The sequence below is a fragment of the Megascapheus bottae genome, chromosome 16 (assembly GCF_031878675.1).
Source record: "Megascapheus bottae isolate mThoBot1 chromosome 16, mThoBot2.hap1, whole genome shotgun sequence".
NCBI classification, from domain to species: domain Eukaryota; kingdom Metazoa; phylum Chordata; class Mammalia; order Rodentia; family Geomyidae; genus Megascapheus; species Megascapheus bottae.
In genome coordinates, this window is record NC_143524.1 from 19,252,485 (window position 1) to 19,279,756 (window position 27,272).

General features: G+C 39.3%; 3 protein-coding genes across 3 annotated transcripts in view; 1 reads left to right on the forward strand and 2 right to left on the reverse strand.

Annotated features, from left to right (window-relative positions):
* Positions 1–4,619, reverse strand: part of Iftap (intraflagellar transport associated protein) — a 72,200-nt gene extending 67,581 nt beyond the window's left edge. The window contains exon 1 of the mRNA XM_090347869.1: positions 4,476–4,619. The gene's annotated coding sequence lies outside the window, so the exon portion shown is untranslated. The remainder of the gene's footprint in view (positions 1–4,475) is intronic.
* A 724-nt stretch (positions 4,620–5,343) lies between these two features.
* On the forward strand, positions 5,344–6,927 carry Rag2 (recombination activating 2). Its single transcript, XM_090348915.1, has one exon. The coding sequence runs from the start codon at positions 5,344–5,346 to the stop codon at positions 6,925–6,927; it is 1,584 nt and encodes a 527-aa protein (XP_090205041.1).
* Positions 6,928–17,646: 10,719 nt separating this feature from the next.
* On the reverse strand, positions 17,647–20,778 carry Rag1 (recombination activating 1). The gene has a single exon (XM_090348916.1). The coding sequence runs from the start codon at positions 20,776–20,778 to the stop codon at positions 17,647–17,649; it is 3,132 nt and encodes a 1,043-aa protein (XP_090205042.1).
* Positions 20,779–27,272: the final 6,494 nt, after the last annotated feature.

The window sequence follows — 27,272 nt, forward strand, 5'->3', positions numbered from 1 at the left end:
TTGTACAATATTATCCAATAGTGGAACTCCTTCAAATAATTAGAGGAATCTTCCTCTAAACCTGCATTAAAGAAAATGAGAACAACAGCTCTGGTATCTTTGTTTCAAGACAAATCAGTTCCTTTTTCATTCACAGCAGTATTTAGTTAAGCCAGAATAATCACATTCATTTTCTTTTGATTTGGTTTTTTTTTTCTAAAATGTCTTTAGCTAAGCACCAATGGCTCATGCTTAGAATCCTAGCTATTCAGGAGGCTGAGAACTCAGGATTACAGTTCAAAGCCAGCCCAGGCAGGAAAGTCTATGAGACTATGATCTCCAATTAAACACCATAAAGATGCAAGTGCAGCTATGGCTCACATGGTAAAGTGCTAATCTTTAGCAAAAGAGCTCAACAACAGTGCCAGGCCCTGAGTTCAAATGCCAGGACCAGCACCACAAAAAGTAAAAGTTTTTAAATTTAATAAATCAAATTTTCTAAGACCTATTTTCTTTTTGTTTTGGAAGCCAGTGGTGACTTGTGTTTCCCTTATTGTTAGTAATGAAAGAGTTAAGTCTTGAGGGTAAACCCTGCAGGATATCTCCCTCAATCATCAAACAGACAAAAGAAGAAGAAGGTCACAGTCAGTTACTCCTGTTGGATGAGTGTTTATTAGAACATCTGCAGGCACATACTCACTCTTGAACCACTCACTGGCTTCTGCTTGCCACTCATAGTAGGCAGTCAGTGACTCTTTCCCCAGGTGCCGATTTTAGTACCTGGCTAGCGACAAAGATTCAGAGGAGAGTGCAAAGAATCAGAGGAGGGTGAACAAGCCCCTCTGACCTTCAGGTAGGTCCACTATACCTTCATTTTTACCAATGCTAAAAAATGGAAACTGATCTGCAAATTTGAGGGAATGCCCATGCCACACTATCACAGTGTGTTAGTTACAAATGAATGAGGTATTCAGACGGGGACTGGGTAATGCTGGGAAATGTGGACTTTCCTGTTCTTGGGCTGTGGCAATGATTCCTTTCTCTGCTTCTAAAGCATTATTATTCACCTTAACACACAAATGTCTCTCTGACACAAGAATAAGAAGAAACACTTAACTCTTGGTTTTACTGCCAGCAAAAACCTAATAATGTATGGCTCCAACGTGATTAAAGAGTGTTAATTCACACACTAAGTGGCTGGTGTTACATGGGTTTAATTGTTATTTTGGAGTAATCAGGAAGCATGGGCAGCAATAATCATTAAGATGTAATGCTTCAGAGTATACTAGCTTTCTTTGGGAAGAAAAATGAGTCAGCTCACACACGGGAAACTACAAACCCAGACCTCACACCATTAGTCCTCTTTTGATACTCAACTATGCCCTGCTTCAAAGTGAATAAATGAAAATCCCCCTGCTGAGGAATGCTATCATGGAGCTGGGGAAAATTGTATAAGTGTATCATTCCTGCAATTTCTACCTTTAAAACAGAATCTTTAATGTGTTGACTTTGAAATATCCCTTCATTAAAGAATTGTGACTTTTTTTAAGTGTCTGTTTTTGTCTAGTCTATTTAAAGAAAACTCCTTCAGTAAGTTATTTTAGAACAGGTAAAAAAGATACCCTTTTAAAAACTTTTTAAAGCTAAGGTATTACTAATATAATCATATCATAGCTATCGGAAATGTACAGTAGTCTACTCCAGTAAATTAGAATCAAGTCCCAAAGTAAATTTTCAAAACTTAAGTATGACAAAGTCAAAAATATTTTCAGCATTTTTATTTATTCTTTAAATACAGAAGTCATCCGGTTAAAATGGCTAATCTAAAAATTAAATACAGAAATACTTGACTATATTTTAAGAAAAGTTGTAATGATTCGCAGGAATAGTCACCACTGTTTTTAACAACCTGCATAAAGATATTTTAAAAAATGGGCAATAGTTCTTAGCTCTTTGTGAAAAAACTGTGTCTATTTATTCCCCGATAATCATTGTCTTTACTTGAGAGTATGAAGCTGACAGGCAACAGTGACAACATTTTTTAATTTTTTTTCCTTAAAGCATTCATTTTTGGAAAATCTCTCTTAATCTAGAAGCTACTATCCCTCTGTGGCTTTCTTTATATCCCACTATCAGTCTTCATGAGTGAAATAAGCAAGCTTTGCTTTGGATGTTCCCTCTACCCAAAATGGAAAAATCTCTTAGAACAATCTCTCCTCCTCTTGAGTAGACTAATCTATGGCTGTCATTTACTGAACTGAGGGTAGAAGATATTTCCTCTTACTTCCTATGGGTAAGATTTTCTTAGCTGTCTTATCTATTGCATATTTGAATAGCCCATAAAACACTTGCCCAGGTTATCTGATGAGCAAGGCAAATTACTGAACTACACACCACCATGATCTGAGGAAGAGAGAAGCCTGCTAACTCAGCTTTGCTAAGTCATTCTCAGCATCATTTCCTCCTCCTTTTATTCAATACCTCACAGTGGATTATTAAAAGATCATGCTTTAAAGATTCTTACTTCCACACAAAAAAATTAAAAGCACATGATAATGTCTGCTGATAGATGACATGTGATCTACAGAAGTGCTTCAATTTTTTTTCAAAAAAAAAATCTTATTAAAGTGACAAGATGGCAAAACTCTACATGGTCCTGGGAAGGTTTTTTTTGTTGTCGTTGTTGTTGTTTTTTTTGCCAGTCTTGGGCTTAGGTCAGGGCCTGAGAATTGTCCTTGGATTTTTCTCAAGGCTAGAACTCTACCACTTGAGCCTCAGCACCACTTCTGGCTTTTTCTAAGTATGTGGTACCAAGGAATTGAACTCAGGTCTCCGTTCATGCTAGGCAAGCACTCTATCACTAGGCCAAACTCCCCGCCCCAAGGTCCTGGGAAGTTTTACACAGGAGGGTAAAGATAAATTATAGTAACAACTAACATTTGTTGACCTCTTATGTGTCAGACATTATTCTAAATGACTAACCTATGTTATCTCACTAATTTCTCCAAATAATCAACAATAAGCATTAATATTACCTCCATTCTGCATATAAAATATGATATATATGAAATATACACCCATACATAAATATGTGTGATTGTGTGGAGATATATATATATATATATATATATCCTCATTAGTTCAAAAGAATTCAGTATTCATGGTCCAGACTCCAATCTCCTAAAGCCCTTCCAACAATCTCCAACATTCATTATAAATTATCTGCTCTCATTACACTAACAATCTTACATTTGATAAACTCAAGGATAATCCTAATGACTATGACTTATTGTGTGTATTCCCTCTTCTAAGTGTTTTCATAATTGACATCAACCCAGGAAATACATAAATTTATCACCTTTTGCAGATAAGGAAACTGAAGCATGGACATATTAAACAGCTTGTCTAAAGGCATGTTGTTACCAAGGGACAGAGGCAGGCTTTAATCTAGCCAGACAGCACTAAGAGTCCATACTCTTAGCTGCTGCTCTATTGTGCCTTTAAGTCGATTAACAATTCACTCTTTTTTAAAAAATGAATCAGCTACTCAGGAGGTTGAGCACTGAGAGCGCAATATTCTTATTTCCAATAATCAGTGAAAAGTCAGAAGTGAAGCTGTCACCCAAATGGTAAAGAACCAACCTTGCGTAAAAAGCTAAGAGACAGTAAACAGGCCCCTGAATTCAAGCCCCAAACGATAGGCATCAAACAAAAAGGAAAAGAAAGGAAAAAAGAAAAATCAATGAATTCTTGTAACATTTAGCGCCTAAAACTTCATTCTGTCTACACGGAACCTTCCTATTTTGAATCTCACTAAGGTAGGTAAATAATAAAAATTCCCCAGGCTGACATCACCTAATGAATAACTGCTTAACTCTTACGAAACGCTGAATGCCTGGAACCTCTTTGCTTAGGGCCTGGTTACGACAGAATCATTAAAGAATTCTTGCTCTGCAAAGAGATTTGAAATAACTATTTTCCTAGGCGTAGAGAGAATGGGGAACGTCTGTGCTTCCTAAAAAGCAATTAAGGAATAAAAAAGGGGGGGAGGTGTGGGGGAAGAGGCTTTACAACAGCATTTACAAACGTCTGAAGTGACTATCTCCCGTTATTAATTAATCCGTGGTGGTAAAAACTATCGGGCACTTCACAGAATCTTGGGTTTAGTTAGACAGTCGCTGCTGTAGCAACTTCACCTCCTCCTTATTTGCGCCCAGTGCTCCCCCCACCCCCACCCAGCAATCCTCAGGTCTTCAAGGGTGCAACTGAGTGGTGATCTAGGGAGTCCATGCAGATATTCGCACGGGCACCCCGAGCCCGGATGTCTGTCCCACCGCGGTTGCTAGGCAACTGCACACCTGTGCCCTCCACTGCTGGGACACATGTTGGAGAGTCGCCCAAGGAGGACCTGGCACTCTCAGGCCTTGCCAGGCCTCCTTCCTGCCGCTGAAGCTTGCCCATACCCCAACCTTGGGTCTGTGCCAGACAGCTCTCACCTCCTGTTCCCTAGTTGTCCGCCTCGGCTCCCATCTAGTCACTTCACACTTTGGGCGCCTTAACTCGGACAGACGTCCTACAAATCTCCAGGAGCAACAAAGGCAAATTATCCTCGCAGCACGTCCCCGCCGAGAACGGATTCCTGGGAAGTGTAGTTCTTTTGGCTGACATGTAAGGACGCTTTAGGAAGACTGGACTACCATTCCCAGAATTCTAAAGGAAAGGCAGTACAGCTCGAAAACATGTCCCTGCTGCTCAGATAGTGCCCCAGATAGTTCTGGGGCTTATTGCTTGACTGCCTGAACTTTGCTTCTGTGGTCTCACTACAATAAATAAATAAATAAATAAATAAATAAATAAATAAATAAATAAATAAATAAATAAATAAATAAATGAATGAATGAATAAATGAATAAATAAATAAATAGTGTGGAAGTTCTTTTTTTTTTTTTTGCCAGTCCTGGGCCTTGAACTCAGGGCCTGAGCCTTTGTCCTTGGGCTTGCTCAAGGCTAGAGCTCTACCACTTGAGCCACAGCACCATTTCTGGCTTTTTTCTATGTATGTACCAAGGAATCGAACCCTGGTCATTGTGCATGCTAAGCAAGCACTCTACCACTAGGCCAAACTCCAGGCCCTGGAAGTTGTTTTTGTTTGTTGTTTTGAGCATGTATTAACTGTACAGAGAGGTCTCTTAATATTTCTATGCATGCATAAAAAATAATTTGACCAACCCTCCTAATACTCAAAAAATAAATAAATAAACACATATGAGGGACTTTAAGCACAGTGACTTACATAAATAAATATTCTAAATCATGTATTTTTGTAATTCTTTCAGCTAGAAGATCTACCCTCCATCAGAGAATATGTCACTGCAAATGGTAACAGTCAGCAATAACATTGCATTAATTCAACCAGGCTTCTCACTGATGAATTTCGATGGACAAGTTTTTTTCTTTGGCCAAAAAGGCTGGCCCAAGAGGTCCTGCCCCACAGGAGTTTTCCACTTTGATCTAAAACACACCTGTCTCAAACTGAAACCTGCTCTTTTCTCCAAAGATTCCTGCTACCTTCCTCCTCTTCGCTACCCAGCCATCTGCTTATTTAGAAGCGGGTTAGACTCTGACAAGAATCAATATATCATCCACGGAGGAAAAACTCCAAACAATGAGATTTCAGATAAGTTTTATAGCATATCTCTTGTTTGTAAGAACACTAAAAAAGTGACTTTCCAATGCACAGAGAAAGACTTAGTAGGAGATGTTCCTGAAGCCAGATATGGCCATTCCATTAATGTGGTGTATAGTCGAGGAAAAAGCATGGGTGTTCTCTTTGGAGGAAGGTCATATATGCCTTCTACTCAAAGAACCACCGAAAAATGGAACAGTGTAACTGACTGTCTGCCTTCTGTTTTCTTGGTGGATTTTGAATTTGGGTGTGCTACATCATATATTCTTCCTGAACTGCAGAATGGACTATCTTTTCATGTCTCTCTTGCCAGAAATGATACTGTTTATATTTTAGGAGGACATTCCCTTGCTACTAATACACGTCCTGCTAGCTTATACAGAATCAAGGTTGACCTCCCTTTGGGTAGCCCAGCTGTGAATTGCACTGTCTTGACAGGAGGAATCTCTATCTCCAGTGCAATAGTAACTCAAACAAACAGTGATGAATTTGTTATTGTTGGTGGCTATCAGCATGAAAATCAAAAAAGGATGGTCTGCAACGTTGTGTTGTTAGAGGACAACAAGATAGAAATTCATGAGATGGAGACTCCCGACTGGACACCAGATATTAAGCATAGCAAGATATGGTTCGGAAGTAACATGGGAAATGGAACTGTTTTCCTTGGCATCCCAGGAGATAATAAACAGGCTACTTCAGAAGCATTCTATTTCTACATGTTGAAGTGCACCGAAGAGGATGTGAACAAAGATCAGAAAATACTCACCAACAGTCAGACATCAACCGAAGACCAAGGGGACTCGACTCCCTTTGAGGATTCAGAAGAATTTTGTTTCAGTACAGAAGCAAATTATTTTGATGGTGATGATGAATTTGACACCTATAATGAAGATGACGAAGAAGATGAATCCGTGACAGGCTACTGGATAACGTGCTGCCCTACTTGTGATGTGGATATCAACACGTGGGTACCATTCTATTCAACTGAGCTCAATAAGCCTGCCATGATCTACTGTTCTCATGGAGATGGACACTGGGTTCACGCCCAGTGCATGGATCTGGCAGAACACACACTCATAAATTTGTCAGAAGGAAGCAACAAGTATTACTGTAATGAGCATGTAAAGATAGCAAGAGCATTACAAACTCCCAAACGAGTCCTACCCTTACAACGGCCTCCAATGAAATCTCACCGAAAGAAAGGATCTGGGAAAATCATGACTCCTGCCAAGAAATCCTTTCTCAGGAGGTTGTTTGATTAGTTTCGCAAAAAAAAAAAATTCGTATTTGAACTTGTTTTTAGACCTCTTTTTGAAAATCATCACAATGATAAAACTATATTTTGATTTTGATTTAAAATTCATATCTTAGTGTTGTGAATTCAGTGGTAGTGTTTAATGCAATACTAATTACCATTAGAAACTTTTTAAAATATTTTACTTGGAGCTTTCTTAAAGGAGAACATTTATCTGATGGTTTTTCACTCAGGAAAACTATAATAATGGGGCTGGGAGCTTAGCCTAGTGTTAGAGTGCTCACCTAGCATGCACAAAGCCCTGGGTTCGATTTCTCTGTACCACATACTCAGAAAAAGTGGGAAGTGGTGCTGTGGCTAAAGTGGAAGAGCACTAGCCTTGAGCAAAAAGTGTCCAAGGATGGTGCCCAAGCCCTGAGTTCAAGCCCCAGGATTGGCGGAAGGAAGGAAGGAAGGAAGGAAGGAAGGAAGGAAGGAAGGAAGGGAGGGAGGGAGGGAGGGAGGGAGGGAGGGAGGGAGGGAGAAAGGAAGGGAGGAAGGAAGGGAGGGAGGGAGGGAGGAAGGAAGGGAGGGAGGGAGGGAGGGAGGGAGGGAGGGAGGGAGGAAGGAAGGAAGGAAGGAAGGAAGGAAGGAAGGAAGGAAGGAAGGAAGGAAGGAAGGAAGGGAGGAAGCTGTAATAATAAAGTACATGTGTAACCTATGTATCAATTTTGTTAAGAACCTGTAGAGTAAATAATGCTACTTTAAAAAACAAAAAACCTAACACACAAAGGAGTCAAACCATTTTGTTCAATGTAGCAATTTAGTAGTTGGCTAAAATTTTTTTGAAGATTAATTTTAAGTATCTCACACTGGTGTTTTTAACATACATTTTTAGCAACCACTTGGATTACACACATAAACAGAACAAATTTTAAATATGTACATATAATTTTATATATGTATGTATGTATGATTTCCATTAACATGAAGGAAGAACATTTAATTTGGTACCATTTCATTGAATACATTATGTGTTCCTTCAAAGCTCCCTTCTATGACATGATACCTTAATGATGTGTCAATCATGTGAGAGTATTCATAAGACAGGTGAAATCACTGCAATGTGGCATTTTGGAAAAATTGATGAATTAGCACATTCTGAGAAATGACAACCAAATGAACTTAATGGAGAAGAATGATATTATTTCCCAAAATAATAAAAGTTTAATATAGCAATCAGGAGGTTGGAGGTGGGGTGGAATGTGCATGGATGTGCCTGTTTCTGGTTAACATGTAGAGTTTGCCATCGCTAAATATTATAAAAATCAGTGAACCTGCCAAGATTTAACTAGATACTTACTGAGTAGTATTTAAAGACTGAACATTTTGAAACTACAAGTCATCATTTGATTATTAGACAAATTTAGAAACAAATATCCTGCCTTCTGGAGTACTTTTGGAATGTTTCCTTACATTTAGCCATAGTGGCTCATTCAGTTAAAAACAAGGTAATTTAATATTACTAAATTGAGTTCCACACTGTAGATGAACTCCTGATACTGGAATTAACTTCAATGAACAAAATTGTATTCTCTTTCAATACTATTGCTTGATAAATATTTCTTTGGGAAAAATTGTATCAATGAGCTTTATGTGTGTTATGTGTGTAAAATAATAAAACTTACAAATGCCATCTATTTGAATGGATTTGTTCAAATTACTAGCATTTATAATTATCCAAGTAAAGGTGAAGTTTGAATTTTTCCTGAATGACTCTACTGTGACTTCTAGAAAACATCATATGTTTAAGTGTCATCCTACTTCCCCACTACATTCTGCTGTAACAGCTGTGTTCCTTGCTGTTATCAGCCTTTGAAGATGATTCCTGAATTGCACCTCAGTCTCACCTCCCAGGCTTCATTAGGTCTAGCTCTTGCTTAGCTGCTTACTGTCCCCTAGTGGGTTCATATGATAATAAGCAAAAAATTCTCTCCCTTCCTCTCCAAGCTCGACCAGAATGCCTTCCGTGGAATCATCTAGATGTTCTCCGCTTCCATACTACTTTTCTTGGATACATCTTGTCAGTCTTCCTGATTGTCATTAGCGAACCTCACTGTTATTCCGTTAAACAGATCTCACAATCATTTTATCCCTGTCTCCCAAGCTTTCAGGGAAGCAAGATGCACATCCTCCTTTCTCTCAACTCGTATAAGCATCCTTGAGGTTTCTAATGTCCTCCTCCTCAAGTCCACAGCTCACAGCTCAGGGTACAAAAATCCCTTTCTCTGGAATTCAAAATGTCTGCCCATCCCATCTTTTTCTCTAATTTTCCCCCACAGAAATCCTTATCTCATCATGAAAACAGTTTCTGGTTGTGGAAACCACCAAATAAATATTGAAAGAATGAAGGATGCATAATAAAAGGATAATCAATCAGCTCATGTTAGACAGTCTTCAAAGTATAACACTAATGGCTTCGGGATTTTTCTTCCTCTCATGAAACATAAACTTCTGAAAAGCTAGGATAAAAGGAAGAACTAGGAGGAAAATGAGTCCAGTATTGTCTCCAATGATGCTGGCATTCAGAGTCCACCATGCTTCAGCCTACATAAAACTACATAATTCATATATGCGCTGCCTCTGTCCTTATTGCCTTGTTGACTACTGCCACTATTTCAAAACCAACAAAATATTGGTTAGAAAGTATGGTGAATGTCTGACTTTTCCAACCAGCTGTAACTTCTCTCAGGACTAGAAGAAAGTCCTTATAATTGCCAGATACTCAATCCCTGGCACATTCTTGGACTTTATTGAACCAAAAGCCTCAGTAAGTTTAACCTACCTTCCATTGTGGGTGACCAAGTGAAGTTTATTTTATACTAATTATTCTCTATGTTTTCCTCTTAACTTCCACCATGAAAGAGGTATTATTAATTTATTTGTTGTTGAATCTCCAGTATCTAGCAGCTAAAGAGAGAATAAAATTGAGGTGGAACCAATTAACTTCTGACAGACTGCCTAGGTGACAATAGGGCAATAAGTTGTAGAATAATAAGCAATAAGCTGCTATACCAAAATAATATGAAACAATTCAATGATTTTGCACAATTAAATTCGATTTCTTGTATGTACAATGCCCTATGTGCGTGGTCGTATCAAGCTACTCTAAGGGGCTCTCCTCCAAAATGTCTCTCAAACTATCAGGCTTTTTCTCTTCAGTAAGTCTTCTATCTTCATCATCACCTGAAGTCCTCAAGACTTCAGATTCAGGGAAAAGAAAAGAAAAGCATGGGAGCTGGGAGTTTGGCCTAGTGGTAGAGTGCTTGCCTAGTATGAATGAAGACCCAGGTTCGATTCCTTGGTACCACATACATAGAAAAAGCTGGAAGTGGTGCTATGGCTCAAGTGGTAGAGCTCTAGCCTTGAGAAAGCCCAAGGACAGTGCTCAGGCCCTGAGCCCAAGCCCAGGACTGGCAAAAAAAAGAAAAGAAAGAAAAGAAAATCATGGCAAAAGTATTCCCAACCAAGTGATGCCATTTGAAAAATGATTCACCATTGACAAAGCCTCATCACTGGATTTTGAGATGCCCTCTCACCATTGAGAGGCTAAGCTGGAATAGAGCTTAATTGTATGCCCAAAAAAGAGAAATGGATATGAGTTTCCAGCCAGCTGATACAGTTTAGCATGCATCTAACCAGCCCAGAGGAGGTAGGGCTATTTATCTTGAAGTAGTAATAAACAATACTGGTATAATGGTGTTAAACTAGAAGCAAAGCTACTCATTCTCTATGTTTCCCTTCCTACCTTTTGCTTACAGTATGTAAACAAGCTCTCAAATGGTCCCGCAACCTCTTCTGTCCTTCTACAGCTATGGCTTTTCTTTTTTTCATATATTTTTATTGTAATTAATAGAAGGGTTACATGATATTTGCCAGATAGATGGTGCATTAATTCCCATACATTGATACCCTTTCACATGTCTTGGTCCCCATTTCCTTCCCCCTCACCCCCACCCCTCATCTTGTTTTCCCCGTTCCCTATCCAATTTCAAATAATCAAATACAAATATATCCGATATATCAGATAACAAAGTGAGATACTGTAACAATATGAGATAACCAAGGGACAGCAAAAGAGATGAGAGATAACATAGTACCTTAAGAACAACAATCATTCATTATATGGCTTATGTTTCTATATCCTAGAGATCCTTTCATTTTGCTCCATTGCAAATCTCTGCTAGGAGAGCCCAAGGTTTCTACTGATTATGACAAATGAGGGAAACCATTGAACCTCAGCACCACTTCCAGCTTTTTTTTTTTCTATATATGTGGTACCAAGGAATTGAACCCGGGTCTTCGTGCATGCTAGGCAAGCACTTTAACCACTAGACCAAACTCCCGGCCCCTTCCCAGCTATGGCTTTTCTAAAAACACAGCAATCAGCCAAAACTTTAAAATCTGATATTTTGCTGTGTGCTGGTTGCTCACACCTGGGGCTGAAATCTGAGGCTCACAGTTTGAAGCTATCCCTGGCAGAGAAGTCTAAGAGATTCTTATCACAAATTCACCATCAAAAAAAAACTGCAAGTGGAGCAGTGGCTCAAGTGGTAAAATACAATCTTTGAACAAAAAACTCAGTAACAATGTCCAGAACATAAGTCTGAGGCACAATACCTGAAAAAAACTCCTAATTTTCTTTGGTTCAAAAATCCAAATGCTTTATTATAGCAAGGCATGAATCCTCAAAGCCATCCTCTTTTCCTACTGTCTCTTTATACCTGATTTCCCATCCATGCTGAGTATCCTCCAAAGAAAAAAATCCTTGCCCTTGGTGGATAACTACCATCCATTTAAAGTTTGTTCTTCAGGAACACTTAAGCCTCATCTTTCCACCCAAACGATCTCTCTTTATAGTGTCGATCAACTTACATAGCAATTATTTATTTACCTGTCTTTTCTATCTGACAGTGGGATTCTAGAAAGAAATCACAGTTTCTTTCTTAATTTTATATGCCAACAGAAAGCATAATTTTGGACTCATTAATATGCAATAAAAGTTCATTGGATTGAATTGTGCTCATTATATAGAGACAGAAATGAATCCAATTCTGAGGTTGTCTTACTATTTTTATGACTCTTTAATAAATGTATGAGATAAATACATTGTGTTCTAAATAACACCTTGATCAATCGTAATACCCTCAGAACTTGGAAAGCAAAAAGTACAACAAAACTCACAGAAGGAAATGAAGTCTTGAGTTAAATTTATTCTTTTCTACTTAAAAGAAAGTATGTGATATAAAATGTTCATTGTGGTGAATTTAGAAAGAATAGACAGCCATTATAATCCCCAATGACAAGAATTCCAAATTACTTACATGCTATCAGACTTCATTCACCTGGTATGGAAATTGCTGTTTGACCTGGAACTTACCATAAAAGACATCATATTTCCCAAACCTAATTCTGTCAGGAAGAATCTAATGTGGCACAATCACTTCGAAGAGAAGTAATTCTCCATCCTGCCTCCAGACATCAATCATCCCAACAAATAAGCACTCAACTAACTTGAATAGTGAGGAAACGTATAATCATATGCCTCTTAAAGGATGTTAAGTATGGCTTAAGAGCTGAATCCACAGTTCAGTTCCTCTATCAGTAGTCTTTGGCAGTATCTAGCAATAAACAAGTTTTCCTTTCAACTTTCCTTACAGTTCTATGTGAAAATTGTTTTGATTAATAAAATATAACTTGTATATCTTGAGTTCATTATTTGATAGTGTATGATAGTGTAGTTGGGCCAACTATCTTTCATGGAGCAGAATGGTATTTGAGTGATTTATAAACATGTACAAATCTAAGACTTTCAAAAGATAATTTGCTGGAGAAGATTTTATGTTTTCACCAGGTTTGGAAAAAAACTGAAAAGCAAATGAAAGGTTTATTACTTTCCTTATATCTGGAAACTATTTCCTCTGACTTTAGGATAAATTATGCTATTACTATGCTAATTTTCATTTCAAAGATTAACAAATACATTTGTATTTCCTTCAAGGCAAAGATATTTAAGTGCTGTATTCAGTGCAATTAAAATGTTAAAATGTAATAGAAATAAAAATCAAAGTTCTTTTCAAATATTAAGCTTTATTTCAAACAAATTCAAAACAACAATATTGACAGTGTTAATGAATAAAAATATTAAAAAAAATAAGTATTGAAACTCAGACCCTTTAATATGAAAACAATTACATGGAAATACTTGTTCTCTACATGAAACAAATACACTGCATCCTGCTACCCAAAATTTCCTTAAGGAGAAATTTAAAAAACAAAAAACAACCCTTGGGGACCATTAAATAAAATGCCTGATTATTTCCAAGAAAATAAAATGAAGTGTGATTCCATCAGAAGAAAAATCTCATAAAAAATTAATTCTGAGGTATGGTTATAGTCAATTTCTGTATCAATTCCTGTAGTTAATGGGGGAAAGGTGAGATGGGTACAAAATGCCTACTTTCCCTTAAAAATCTCAGCACAGAAAGAATAAAACATCAGTCATACAACAACTAAAGATACAAACATTTTTAATCAAAAACCACCAGTGGTACCTACAAATCCTGCCTTCTGGCTATATGAAATTTGAATTCTCTTTGATGTAAATGAGTCCCACACTGTCAGCCCAAACAAATCTTTATCTCTATCCATATTTTGTGAAAACAAATTGAGGCAAAGCTAAATTCCAGTTCACATAGAAGAAAAAGACATCTTTCCCTACTGCTCTGACATCTGTGTGCCTGTGTATTAGTCCCAAAGCACTTCTTAACCTCACACCAACTATTCATCAATTTTCATCAGGCACTATCACTGGTCCCTGCAGTGTACCTCAGTGGGTTGGCAGGGAAACTTGCAGAAGCATGTTTCACAGGAGAAAGAGAGGGAAAAAAATTAAAAAAGCAGAACACATTGCATTTTCTGAAGTCCCAGTCTATACTTCAAAAAATAATACTCCATTCACTGTGGTGAATTTCCCTGAAGCATGTGACTGCACTTACAATGAGCCTTGTTTAGAAAATGATAAAAAAAAATAAAAATAAAACTCAAATACAAAACAAGGACTTATGATCTAGAACCACAGGAGTCATTTATGCATATTGAAATTCCTATGGCCAGATATTCTTGCAGTTTCTCAAAATGTGATCTGATTAAGGAACCAGGGGGAAGGTTGTGCTATAAATCATGTTTTTAGTCACATGCATTGGAAATAGTTCTTACAGTGCAGGGGCAGGAGGTGGGGAAGAGGGGAATTTAATATTGCAAAGTATTTACCATGCCACCAATTGAGTAACAGATAGAAATGAGAGGTTGGATGTCTGCAAATCAGCATGCTTCAAGAAGCAGGATGATTATGTGAATTTAGTGGTTTATTAGTGCACAGACGAGCTGTACCGGTAAGTCAGGATGAAAGGAAGGAGGGAAAAGATGACTTGGAAAGCCCATTTGTTTCCAAAATGTAAAATAATTAATCAGAAAAAAGCAATATTAACATATGTACATGTTTTGACAACTAAATTATGAATGTCTTTGATATTCTCCATGTAAGAAGCAAGGAAAACTTAGGCATTTTTAATGGAAGACACTAAGTTCAATCCTTGCAAAAAAAAAGCACCAAATGCATACCATTTAAGATAATGTCACTGATGTATGTTTGACAACTAAATTACAAAGTTCTTTGATATACTGTGTACAAAGAGTGGCAATTATGGCCAATAAAATCAAAGGAAGAAAAAAACTAATTAACACTAACATATCATTATGACTCACTAGCACATAAGTTTCCATGCTTTCTCTAAATTGCTAGCAACAGGAAAATCCCAAATTCCTAAGAATGCAGACAATAGTTCCCAGATTACTGGAGCCAGAGGAGATTATTACGGACTCCTCAGTGGCTTAGCATTACTTGCTTCTGTCAAAAAGCTCAACACCTACAAATGACTTATATAGAAGTTTATCTGATTTGGGGAGAGGAAAGGGAAGCACAGAAATGGTGAGAAAAAGGGAAACCAACTCAGCAGTGAACCCACTAGACACTATGCTGGAAATCAACTATACAATCTGGGGGCAGGTAGTCGGGAGGGGGAAAACTGGGAGAGAACAGGGAGGAGATGACACTGTTCAAAAGGAAATGAGCTCATCTGAATCATGTAACTGTAACCCCTCTGTATTTCATCTTTATAATATTTGTTTTAATTCACCCAGTTCTAAGCCAGGAGTTGGTAGATCACATCCATAATCATAGGTAATCTAGTGGCTAAAATCTGTGGATTGAGTGGTTTGAAATCAACTAGGGCAAGCAAGTCAATGAGACATTTACCCACCATTAACCAGGAGAATGCTGGATGTGGAGCTGTGGCTCAAGTGATAGAGTGTTGTCTTGAGTTAAAAAGCTAATAAAAGAGCTGGAGGCCCTAAGTTCAAGCACCAGTACACACACACACACACACACACACACACACACACACACACACACACACACACACATACACGTACACACACACAGCTTACTCACTCCTGCCCCTTAAAAAATGCCATCTCAGGGGCTGGGAGTTTGGCCTACTGGTAGAGTGCTTGCCTACCATGCCCGAAGACCTGGGTTCAATTCCTTCATACCACTTACATAGAAAAAAGCCGGAAGTGGTGCAGAGGGTCGAGTGGTAGAGCTCTAGCCTTGAGAAAGTCCAAGGATAGTGCTCAGGCCCTGAGCTCAAGCCCAGGACTGGCAAAAAAAAAAAATGCCATCTCAGAGTTATAAAATGTAATGACAATTGTGGCTCCTGATTCTGACACTGACCTATAAACCAAAGTAATGATTAATTCTACTGGTACCCAAAAAGCAGAAAATTGTAAACAAAAGGAGTCAGCTCAAACTCAAGATCAGGAATTGATCCTCCCTGTTACTTCAGGAAAATTACTGAACCCTCCATCAAATGGCAACAACACAATTCCTACACCATAGAATTGTTGTAAGGAAAAGTAAGAATAAAAAGAATACCAGGGGCCAGAATTTTGGCCTGGTGGTAGAGTGCTTACCTAGCATGTACCAAGACCAGGGTTCAATTCCTCAGCACTACATATATATATAAAAAAAAGCCAGAAATGGCGCTATGGCTCAAGTAGTTGAGTTCAAGCACCAGGACTGGCAAAAACAAAAAAACAGAAAACAAAAACAAAACAGTAAACAAAGAATACTCTCTTGTCACCCTTTGGTTAATCTCCTATTGCTACTGTATCTGACTCTGTTACCTGGTATATTGTTTATACGTTTATTTGTTTATTTGAAATAGGAAAGGGAAGTGGGGAAAACAATATGATTGGGAGGGAGTAGGGGAAGGAAATGGGGACAAAAAGATAAGAAGGGGTATGAGTGTGTGAAAAGTAATGCATCTACTATCTGGCAAATATAACTGTAACCCCTCCAATAATAATGTTACCCCAACAATAATAAAATAAAATGAAAAGTACCAAAATGGAAAAAATAAACAGCATACAAGTATTAATTCTTCCCCTACATTGTAAGTGGTCAGCTAAGCTTAGCAAGAAAAGTACAGTCTAGATACAGCTACAAAAACTTCAATACACGGAAACTTAGCTGATCATAATTGAAGGAACAACAAACACATGGAAAACGGGGAGGATCCATATTTTACTAAAATTGTCTTAGATTTTATTTAGAGAAAATCAGGCAGAAAATTTCAAGTAGACATTAAATGTGTTTTTAGATAATAAGCAAACATGGAGGGTTAAGAAAAAAACACCTCTATGACCTAGAGGTTGTGTGGGAAGAATTCGTAAACTCTAAATTATTTAAAATCCAAAAGGAAACACAATCAAACCTGGCTACTGACAGCTAACTAAATAGGTATTTGGGAAATATTTAGCAGCTCACTATAGCTAAGAGATACATTGTCTAACTTCATTACTGAAAAATTTAGTATCACAAGTGACCTCTTAAACTCCAAAGATGACAAGAGAGATACCACATGAACTCAGAAAATGGCTGATTTTCTGAAACTTTTCTTAATGTAAGTTATTTTGTATACATATAATGAATGGAAAAAAATGTCCTGAAAGAGCATTCTGTAGAGGTCATTTGCACAATACGAAGTGTAAGATATTGTCAGAGAAACCTTGAAAGTGCTTTTTAATCTAACAAAACAAATCAAGATGTTTGAAATTTATAAAATAAAGACTCTCATCCCCAAAAAAATGAAATAGGGAAAAAACACATTTTTCTCAATACAAAAAAAAATACTAAATTCAGACTTAAATAAAAAAAAGACAACAAGACAAATTCCTTTCCTAGTCTCCACTGGCTGTTCTTTGACAGCCTTGGCTTTGATTTTCCTGACACTCAAGCTCCTCACATACACATCTTTGTTCATCTCAGGTCCCCTGCAGTTACTTCTGTGCTGAGCTATTGAGCTTTCAAATAACTGATTTCTCCTGTTGCTTTTCTGAGCTTACAAAAGTGGCTCAGGCAATCAGCTCATCTGTTATCCATTCCCGACTTTGGTTACAACACCTGTGGTCTCTCACTGCAACTTCTAGGGTGGTGATACCCCCCCCACACACACATGCACACACAGAAGTCAGGGATGCTAGAAGACCTCCTTTCAACCCAAAGGAAGATTCATTTGCCCCCCCCAAAAATATAGTGAGACCAAATCCTAAGAGATTTTCCTACTCAAAACTCCATTGAATCTTGGCTTTCCTGATAGTCTTCTGTGGTTGATATGTCCCCTATGGTTGCCTTAGAATCTATAGTAAACCCAGAGTCTTTAAATGCTTTGTGAGCATTCATAAACTTCTGGAGGTATTTGGACGTATACAGCCAGTGATGTTTCAAAACATCTTCCATTTCATAACACTTAGACTGCCTGGCATTCATTTTCCGGAAACGCCTGAAGAGTTTGTTACCGGATTCGTTTCCTTCACTAGCCCATGCCCCAATAGAGCCATCCCTCTCAATTAGTTCAGGGACATGTGCCAAGGTCTTGTGAAAATAATTGGTGATTTTCCCCTCATATCTGTACTTGAACTTAGTAGAGAGGAGCTCAGCAAAGCGCTGTGAGTTGAAACTATACTGGCAGAGGGACTCTGGACACTCTTTAGCCGGACATGAGGATCGCCACACAGGCTTCATTCTCAGGTAAAGGTCCATGAGCTCCCTCAGAGCCTGGTGCCTCTCCTCAGAAGGAATTAATTCACACACAGCCTCCACCGTCTCTTTGGTCATGAGCCTCCTGGCAAAGTTGCCATTCATTCTCATGATCGGTTTCAGGTTCATCCTCTTCCGCAGATGCTTGTCCAGGGTGGCCTGCCATCTTTTCCTTTCCTCTTTGGAAGCACTGGGATTTTTATACACCTCTCCGATTTCTAGCTGGAAAATCTTGTAGAACTCAGCTGCGTTGCCAATGTCACAGTGGAGCGCGTCAATGGAAGGGACAGTCTCGATGAAAGGCTTGGCTGAAACGCCTTTCACTCGATCTCTCAGCTCCTCCACTGACTCGTGATATGGGTTGGAACGCCAGACCTCATAGCGCTCCAAGTTCTCTGCATGGCTCCTGGTTATCGAATGGAAGACCAGATTTTGAGAGGCCTCCAGGCGGGTGGCATCACACAGTGTACAAATGTAGACTGAGCCAGAGGCCTCCAGACCTTCCACTTCCCGGACCAGTTTTTCATCATAGCCAGTGCCCCTGAAGATAAAGTTGAAAGTCCTAAGGATCCCTCCCATTTCCAGCATTAACTCACTGCTCTTCATGGCCTCCCTCTCAGCAATGAGAGGACTCAGGATGGCCGTCAAGGTCTCGTGGTCAGACTCATCAGCCAGCATAAGGCACAAGGGCTTGCAACAGAGCTCAGAGTTGGGTTTGGCTTCCTCAAACACCTTCACACTGTGTGAGCCGTGTGAGATGGTAATCCTCATGATGGTGAATGAAAAGCGAACTGCCTTTTCTGGGACAGCTGGTCCAGAGCCGTGCTTCTCACTCACATCTCCCATGCCATCGCAAGATTCCTTCACCACCACAGTGAACGGGCCGTTCAGGTAGTCTTCCAGGTCTTGGGATCTCATGCCTTCCAAGATGTCTTCTTCCATGTCCATCAGAGCTGACACCAGTGCTGAATCATAGCGGAACCTCTTGGCAATGGTGTCCACTGGGTAATCGTCCACCGAGGAGGACAATCCAGACAGACCATCGATAATGCCAACATCCGTGCAGGAGGACACGTTCTTCAGAGGTGGCTGCCACTCGAATGGGTGGTAGCCTGGCAGAAGGACCTTCTCGGCATGGCGAAGGGCATGGAGTGGCTGGAAAATCTGCCTCCCTGTGATGGCTTTCACGGTCCTGTACATCTTGTGGTACTGACTACAGCTGAGGAACGTGTTGACACGGATGGCCAAGCAAACAGCTGGCTGCAGGCCAGAGCCTCGGCCCTGCATGATGGCCTCCAACTCGTCGGCTTGTCTGTGTTCATTCCTGGCCCTCAGCGCCAGCAAGAACAAGGTCAAGCACACGGACTTGACATCTCCCCCTTCCTCTTTGTCCGCAAATGCTTTGACTTGCAGCTTGAGCTCCCTCAGCCGGTGCTTCTGAGCTCGGCGGGTCAGGGACAGGAGATGCTGCCGAGGTCGACCTCCTTTATTGATGTGCACCAGAGTCTCTTTGGATTCCTTGTGGCTTGAGACGTGGTGATTATATCTTTCCAAGCTGACCTCCTCATTGCACTCTTTAGCCGGACATCTGACTAGGAGAGAATTGAGGATGTTCACGAAGGATTTCACTGGACTCTCCAGGTCAGTAGGGAAACAGGGATATCGACAAGAGGGACAATAGCTGCCCATGACTTTGAGGCATCTGAAGATACAGACCCTACAAAAGACATGCTTACAGCTGGTCTCCACGGGGTCTGCCAGAATGTGCTCACAAATCTGGCAAGAGATGGACTTTACAAAGTGTGCAGGGAAATCCACCACCAAGAGCTTGGTACTGAGATGGATCTTACTGCAGTCAGCAATCTGCTTCAGGCCTTCCTGGCTGCTGGCCTTTGCCAGGGCTCTTCTCTGGCGTCGTCGGACTTGTCGTGCTCGATCAAGCATCATTTTGATTCTTTTGCTGAGCAGCTCACGGGTGTGATGCCTCCTCCTCCTTAGTCCCCGCCGGGTAGAGTGGCAGATGTCACAGGATGGTGAGTGGGGGTGCCACTCCATGGTGGTGTTTCTGGGGAAGTAAACCTCACAAGGAGCACTGCTAAATCGCCTGTTCATGATGCGCCAGCAGTTGTGGCAGAATTCGGTGGGGTGGATTGAATCAACGTCTGCTTTCACATCAATCCGGAAAACCCTGGCAATGAGGTCAGGCCAAGAAGTGGCTCTCTTTTCCTTCTTCCGCAAAAGGCTTTGGGTTTTAGCATCCACAGGCCCGTGGACGGGATAGCTCCTCTTGTGCTTATCCGTTTTAAAAGAATTCCCACAGATGCGGCAGAAGCGTCGAAGGTTGGCTTGGTGGATGGCTTTCTCTCCTGTTTTCCCATCGTTGTGGCCTTTCTTTGAAAACTTAGGGTGGCCCTTTAATGCTGGTTGAGTCAGGACTGGCTTCTGAACTCCAGCCTTGTCCGGGACTGATGGTGATTGCTCTAAAGAGGGTTTCCCCTCAGATGCTTCCTTCTTTTCCTTTTGGGCTTCCTCGGGTGCCTTTTCAAAAGATCTCACCCGGAATAGCTTAAATTTCCACTCTGAGAATTTAATATGTGGGTGTTGAATTTCATCAGGAGCAGAACTGAATCCCAAGGTGGGTGGCACGGAGACAGCCATGCTGATGGATGTGCCTGGAGATAGCAAAAACAAGTCAGGTCAGGAAAAAGGTTGATGTTCTATTGATGCATTTTGGAAGAAATAAAAAGAGAAAATTGAGACATTCAATTACTCATTCATTCATTATTTTCTTGTTGACAGTTGTGGGACTTGAACTCAGGTTCTGGACCCTGTCACTGAGCCTTTTTATGCTAAAGGCTAACACCCTACCACTTGAGCCACAGCACCACTTCCAGTTTCTGAGTGGCTAATTGGAGGTAGGAGTCTCACAGGGATTTTTCTTCCTGGGCTGTGTTTGAACAGCAATCATCAGATCTCAGTCTCCTGAGTAGCTAGGATTACTGGCATAAGCCACCCATGCAGGCTCATTCTTCTTTTAATACATGTTTGACATATATTCTACCACTGTCTTTTTATTGTTATATCTTGGATTTTTAAATTTTTATTATTATTAAGTAGTTGTAAAAAGGAGTTACAATTCCATTACTCAGATTATTAGTACAATGCTTCTTGGTCAGTGTCAACTTCCTTTGTTCTCCCTAGTTTTTCCCCTCCCATTCTTACCTCAAGCAACATAGTTCATTTTTTATTACATAATGTGCACTGAATGTAATGACTGAGTTTGCTTACCCTTCCTTCTTCCATTCATGTGTCCCCCATTTTGCCCTCTCCTCCCTCAAAAAAAAACATGTTTCTACTTCCTGATATTCATTCCAATAAACTCTATATTAGTTGCTCAAAAGATTTATACCTCTTGATTATTTCTCAAATGATATCCTCCTTTAATCAGTTTGTTCTGTGTATAATGTGTTAATCTTGTACATATTATTGTGCATATTTGTATTTTAGATCTAGCTTCCACACCTGAGAGAAAACATGCCCCATTTTTCTTCCCAAGCCTGACTTACTCCATGTAACATGAATTTTTTCTCAGTTCATCCATTTCCCTGCAAATGACATAATATTGTTCTTCCTAAATGAATTAGCAAAATTCCACTGTATATATGTGCCACATTTTCTTAATCCACTCATCCATTGGAGGTCATCGGGGCTATCTTCATAACTCAGATAAATCCCTTATTTTAATATACTATTAGGAATTAGATGTGGGTCATACAGCAAAAAATATAGTCAATCCTTATCCTGAAAAATGTTTAGGATCATTTATATTGTGTATATGTATACTTTAAAATAGTCAGTGTGTGATATAATTCTTCTGGAAATGCTTTAATGTCATGAAGACGGAATCTTTGAGTGCAATCTCACAATTGCTAATACATATTATATGCTCAGTAATTATTTTTTAGTAAACGAAGATAAACTAGCTGGTAAACCAAAGAAAGACAGTGTTTTCGACGTGGTATTAGCCTCACTGAACTAGCTGGACAATATATTTCTGACCTTTTAAAACCATCTTTCGGGAGGCTGGCTGTTTATTTAATCCAAACGGATCATAAAGAGATGATAAAGCCACAAACCCAAAGAAACTAATTACTCACTACTTGAAAGGATGAAGTGAATTTTGAGCTTTATGGATGCAAGCTAATAATAAGGATCATGGATAGTAATTATGCTTATAATTTTAATTAGTGAGAGCTGCTGTAAATTATAAAGCTGTATCTACACTAGAAACAAAGACCACAGGGCTCTTTAAATCTGCAACAAGCCATAGTCTGCACGTACTCAGATACTGAAAGACTTTTTAAATGAAAAATTCAAGTGGCTTCAGATTAAGACTCACAGGAGTCATCCCGAAAATCATTGGCCGTCATTGGTCATTAGCATTATACTTTGCAATAAGAAGAGAAATGAAGAATGTGGGGTTTTTCCTGGTAATAAAAATTATAAACGCTAGGAAAAATCAAACAAATTGTGTTGTACTATTGGTTTCAGCAAGAATATAGGAAATAGGGAAGGGCTGGTAGCTCATATCTATAATCCTAGTTAATCAGGAAGTCAAGATCTGAGGATCTTGGTTCAAAGCCAGCCCAGCAAGAAAGGCTGAGACTCTTATCTCCAATTAACCACCAGAAAACCAGAAGTGGAGCTATGGCTCCAAGTAGTAGCGCACTAGCCTTTAGCAAAAGAGCTCACAGCCTGGACCCCACCCTGAGTTCAAACCCCATGACCACCACCACTAACAACAAAAATCTTTCCTTTAAACTACCAAACCTATTCCATCTTCCATGCACTATGCATAGTGTTTCTTATTAATAATTAAAAGCAAATCTCCAAGAGGTGGCTGAAAGGAAACCAACAGAGCTTTTCATGCTATGTGAGAGTTAAAGAATTGGGGGAAAAAAACCACTTCAAGGGTCTCAGTGATTTCAAAAGTACTTCAAATGTAACCCAAAAAATACTTCAGAGTTGCTTATGATTTATTTACATTTCCTAATTCTCTCCTCTCTCCTCTGGCAGGTACTAAACTGTCCCCTGTCTTCCCTGATTCTGGCTTAAACTCCATCCCAAATACTCTTTTTCTTTCCTTTATCATTCATTAACTCACCTTTTTACTACAGTACTGTCTTTGACATCCGAGGATATTTTGAGTAGTTACTTTTTTTGCCAGTCCTGGGCTTGAGCTCAGGGCCTAAGCACTGTCCTTGGACTTTCTCAAGGTTATAGTTCTACCACTTGAGCCACTTCCAGCTTTTTTCTATATATGTGGTACTGAGGAATCAAACCCTGGTCTTCATGCGTGCTAGGCAAGCACTCTATCACTAGGCCAAACTCTTGGCCCTGAGTAGTTAGTTTTTAAGAAAAAAAAATGTTCATGGCCTTTGTGGAACTCATCAAGTTAAATATTGACATTTCACACTGTACAAGTCAACTTTGTGGGCAGCTCCTCTATACATAATCTCTACTTCCTGTACATTATGCAAAAAATACCAAAATACATTATTAAAATACTGTCATGGAAAGAAAAGTGTTATTATCAAGTAGTTATCAACTGCTGACATCCATAAAATGTGGATAATTTCCCAACTCAACTGGCAAAATTTTATCTAAACTAAAAACAAGAAGATAAAGGCAAGGATAGGTTAGAAGAAAACACACGAGGATGTATACATGTTGGTTATTCATAGAAAATGCAGAATGTTTCATATTTTTACCGCTATTTGTGACTTTCGTTCTTCAAAATGAACATGTATTACTTTTGGGAAAAAGTAGAACTTTCAAGAATCAGATTTAGCGAGACATTTTAATCAATCCCATTAGCAAAGATTAAAACTATTGATGCAACTTGGTATTAATGAAGGCATGGGGAATTAAGATATCCTTCTACATTCCTGGGAGGAGTATAAATTGGTATAAATTGTCTAGTAGATACTTTAATACATCTTTTAAAAGTTGCATTACATTATCTTTGGTGCCATACAATTCCTTTGGGGTGATAGTCTACAGTTATTCTATAGAAATAGTCCCATGATTATACAGTGATATGTAGGTGAAGATAGATTTAGCTTTGAAAAATAGGGAAAAAAGAAAAACAGGATAAACATAAATAAGTAGCATGAGAATAATATTAAGTAAACTGCAGTCCAGACATGCTAAGAAAAATTGCACAGAAAGTTGAATTTATATGCGCTCTATTCATATGTGTATGTAACAGTGACAGAAAGATGCTCACATGTAAAAAGTAGAATTAATAGTTAATAAAATAAAACCTTCTATTGTGTTTTACTTGAAATTTTCACAGAACATGTACATTTTTTAAATTTCATGATCAATTCATTTTGGATAAAATTGTTTTAAATAGTAGTCATTTTTCCATCTTTTCTAGTTTCCCTTAGAACAGTAATAGACCTGGCTATTTTGAATCTTCTTTTTCTGATAATATGTAGGAAGGGAACTAAAATATCTGTCTGTAGATAGCAGGAATGTAACATTACACAAGATTGATCTGCCATGGACACTCTGCAAATGTGCTCTCTCTGTCTCTGTTTCTGTCTCTCTCTCTCTATCTCCCTCTCCCCTTCCCTCTCCTCTTTCCCCCTTCCCTCCCCTCCTCTCCCGTCTTTTCTCTCCTCTCATGAAACAAAGGTCATAGTGGCAGGCCAATCTCAGAATCTAAATGAAAGGCTAGTGCTGGCTCAGAAGCTGTCATCTCAGCATTGCCTTTTCTCTCATGACCGCAGACTCCCTCGCTCCACCAGACATAGACTGGTGTTAACAAACTAGCCTGGATTGACTTAGACAGTACTGTAGTTAAGTATAATCATTAATTCTCTGAGGAGACTACACCAGAAAAGCAGCACCACTGCCATTCCCCAGTCCCAGCTTCCTACCTTCTAACATGCATTCTCTACAGTCATTGGCTCACCATCCTTCTCTTAACATTGTCAATTACATGGCTTCTAAGAAACCAGGTTGAACCCAAGGGCCACAGACTACAAAAATTTGTAGAATGCCAAGATTCGTTTCAAAAACCCTATTGTCTATTATTTTACCACATCAAAACGTAGGTAGTATCAAAGTACCTTTTTTTTTTAAATGTAAGTCTCAGGCATCCACAAAATCACCTAAGATTGTTGCCCTTCTCCCACACAAATTTCCTTGAACCACTTCAGAAAGAAATGTAAAGTCATTGGCTGGGAGTTTGGCCTAGTGGTAGAGTGCTTGCCTAGCATGCATGAAGACCCAGGTTCGATTCTTTGGTACCACATACGTAGCAAAAAGCCAGAAGTGGTGCTGTGGCTCAAGTGGTAGAGCCCTAGCCTTGAGAAAATCCAGGGACAGTGCTCAGGCCCTGAGCCCAAGCCCAGCACTGGCAAAAAAAAAAAAAGTAAAGTCAGACATTCCAACTCAACAATGTAACTTCAATCAGACTCCCTTCCAGGGCAATTCTCAAAAATTAGTAAGAACCAGAATCACAAGAGATTGACTTGCACAATGCAAGTCATCAACTCTCAGAGAGACTGAGATGGAATCCAGAAATTGTCTTTTGTGAAACAAGCGTTTTAGTGATCTTGGTATAGTAGCACACAAACAACATGTACAGGGAATACAGATCACCTCCTCAGCCTACCAAAATTCAGAAAATGCTGGACAATCCTGGCACTGCCTAAGAAACCATGCATTTCCTCTCTCCCTGAAATTTCTTTGCTCCTGATCACCAATATTTCTCCCCAAAGTCTCACATCTTTCCCTCTGATGAGCCACTCCCCCCTTCACTCAGGAAATCTCCCTTTAACTCCCCTTCTGCAATCGCATTTGTTTATACTGACTTCAGTATGTTGCCTCTTTTCTATGAGCCTTTATGGATGGCCTCCTAGGTTTTTTCTATTTTCATTCCAGAGAAAGAAAAAATAAAATGGATGTCATCTTTTCTCATTCCCTCCCCTCATAACCTGCTAAGCAAAAAAAAACTCTCAAGTCATTTTGATTAGCAACATAAAAGTGTAATAAATATTTGGGCTCAAGGCATGAGAAGTACAAGCATTACCTTTGCTCAGCAGGCTGCCTGGCCAAAGAGTTGGGATGTCTGCAATTTGCTTGATATCACTCGATACCACAGAGAGAACAAAGTGTATGTGCCTCCCTCCTTGTTCTCATGTCTGTCAGTACACACTGCTAGGTTATTTATCAACCTCTACTGTCCTTCCCAGCCTGTTCCACCACAAGAGGCAAACCACAAATGGTAACAGCCAATCACAGGCCAGGAGCCCCCAACTCCAGCTGACACCTGGCCCTTCAGGAAACTCAGCTGGGAGATTTGAGTGTGTAACCATGCAAGGCTAGGTGCTGGAGCACTGACTATGAGTTTCATTCCCCAATGTGCTTAGGTGGGAAATGATCTTATAATCTTCCCAATATCATTTCTGATGCCTGCCTGGCTTCTGTAGCTGAATTCTGTGCCTCTATATCTGCATCTAGATGTATGGAATACCTTTGAAGGTCAGAGAATCAGTAGGTTTATACAATAAATGTTATTACAGAAAAATTGGGGTGCTATTTATCTGGCTCTCAGACACTTATCACATAAATAAAAGCAACACCATGACATTTTATTATTATTTTGAACTATTATATAAACATTTCCAGAACTTTTCTACCTGGTTAATTCTTGACCAAGAAACATTGGTCCTCCTTAAAATTAAACAAAGTTAAACTAAGACTAGAGTTTTGAGGACAATAGACCTGGATTTCAATTTTGATTCAGACCAGTCTGTCATTCATTATTCAAATGTCCTGAGCTTCCATCTCATCATTACAATCTAAGACTGACAACACCAGTACCTATTATTAACCATAATGAAGCAGGCTTCTAAGTGATTTGCGTAGTATATTTAACTGTCACAATAACCGTATACATTTGATATTATTATATCTAAAGGGAAGCTACAGAATTGTCAAGTATTGGAGGAACCGTCACATGGTCACAACCATTAACTAGGAAAGCTAGAATGAGATTGCAAACCTGTATTCTTAGTTTACTCCACTGCTGAATAAAGGAGAATAATAAAAGCCACTTGGCAGTAGCAACCCGAGCA

Bases quoted from the DNA above. Each gene is read 5' to 3' on its own strand.
- Rag2 (XM_090348915.1), top strand. From the start codon at position 5,344: ATGTCACTGCAAATGGTAACAGTCAGCAATAACATTGCATTAATTCAA.
- Rag1 (XM_090348916.1), bottom strand. From the start codon at position 20,778: ATGGCTGTCTCCGTGCCACCCACCTTGGGATTCAGTTCTGCTCCTGAT.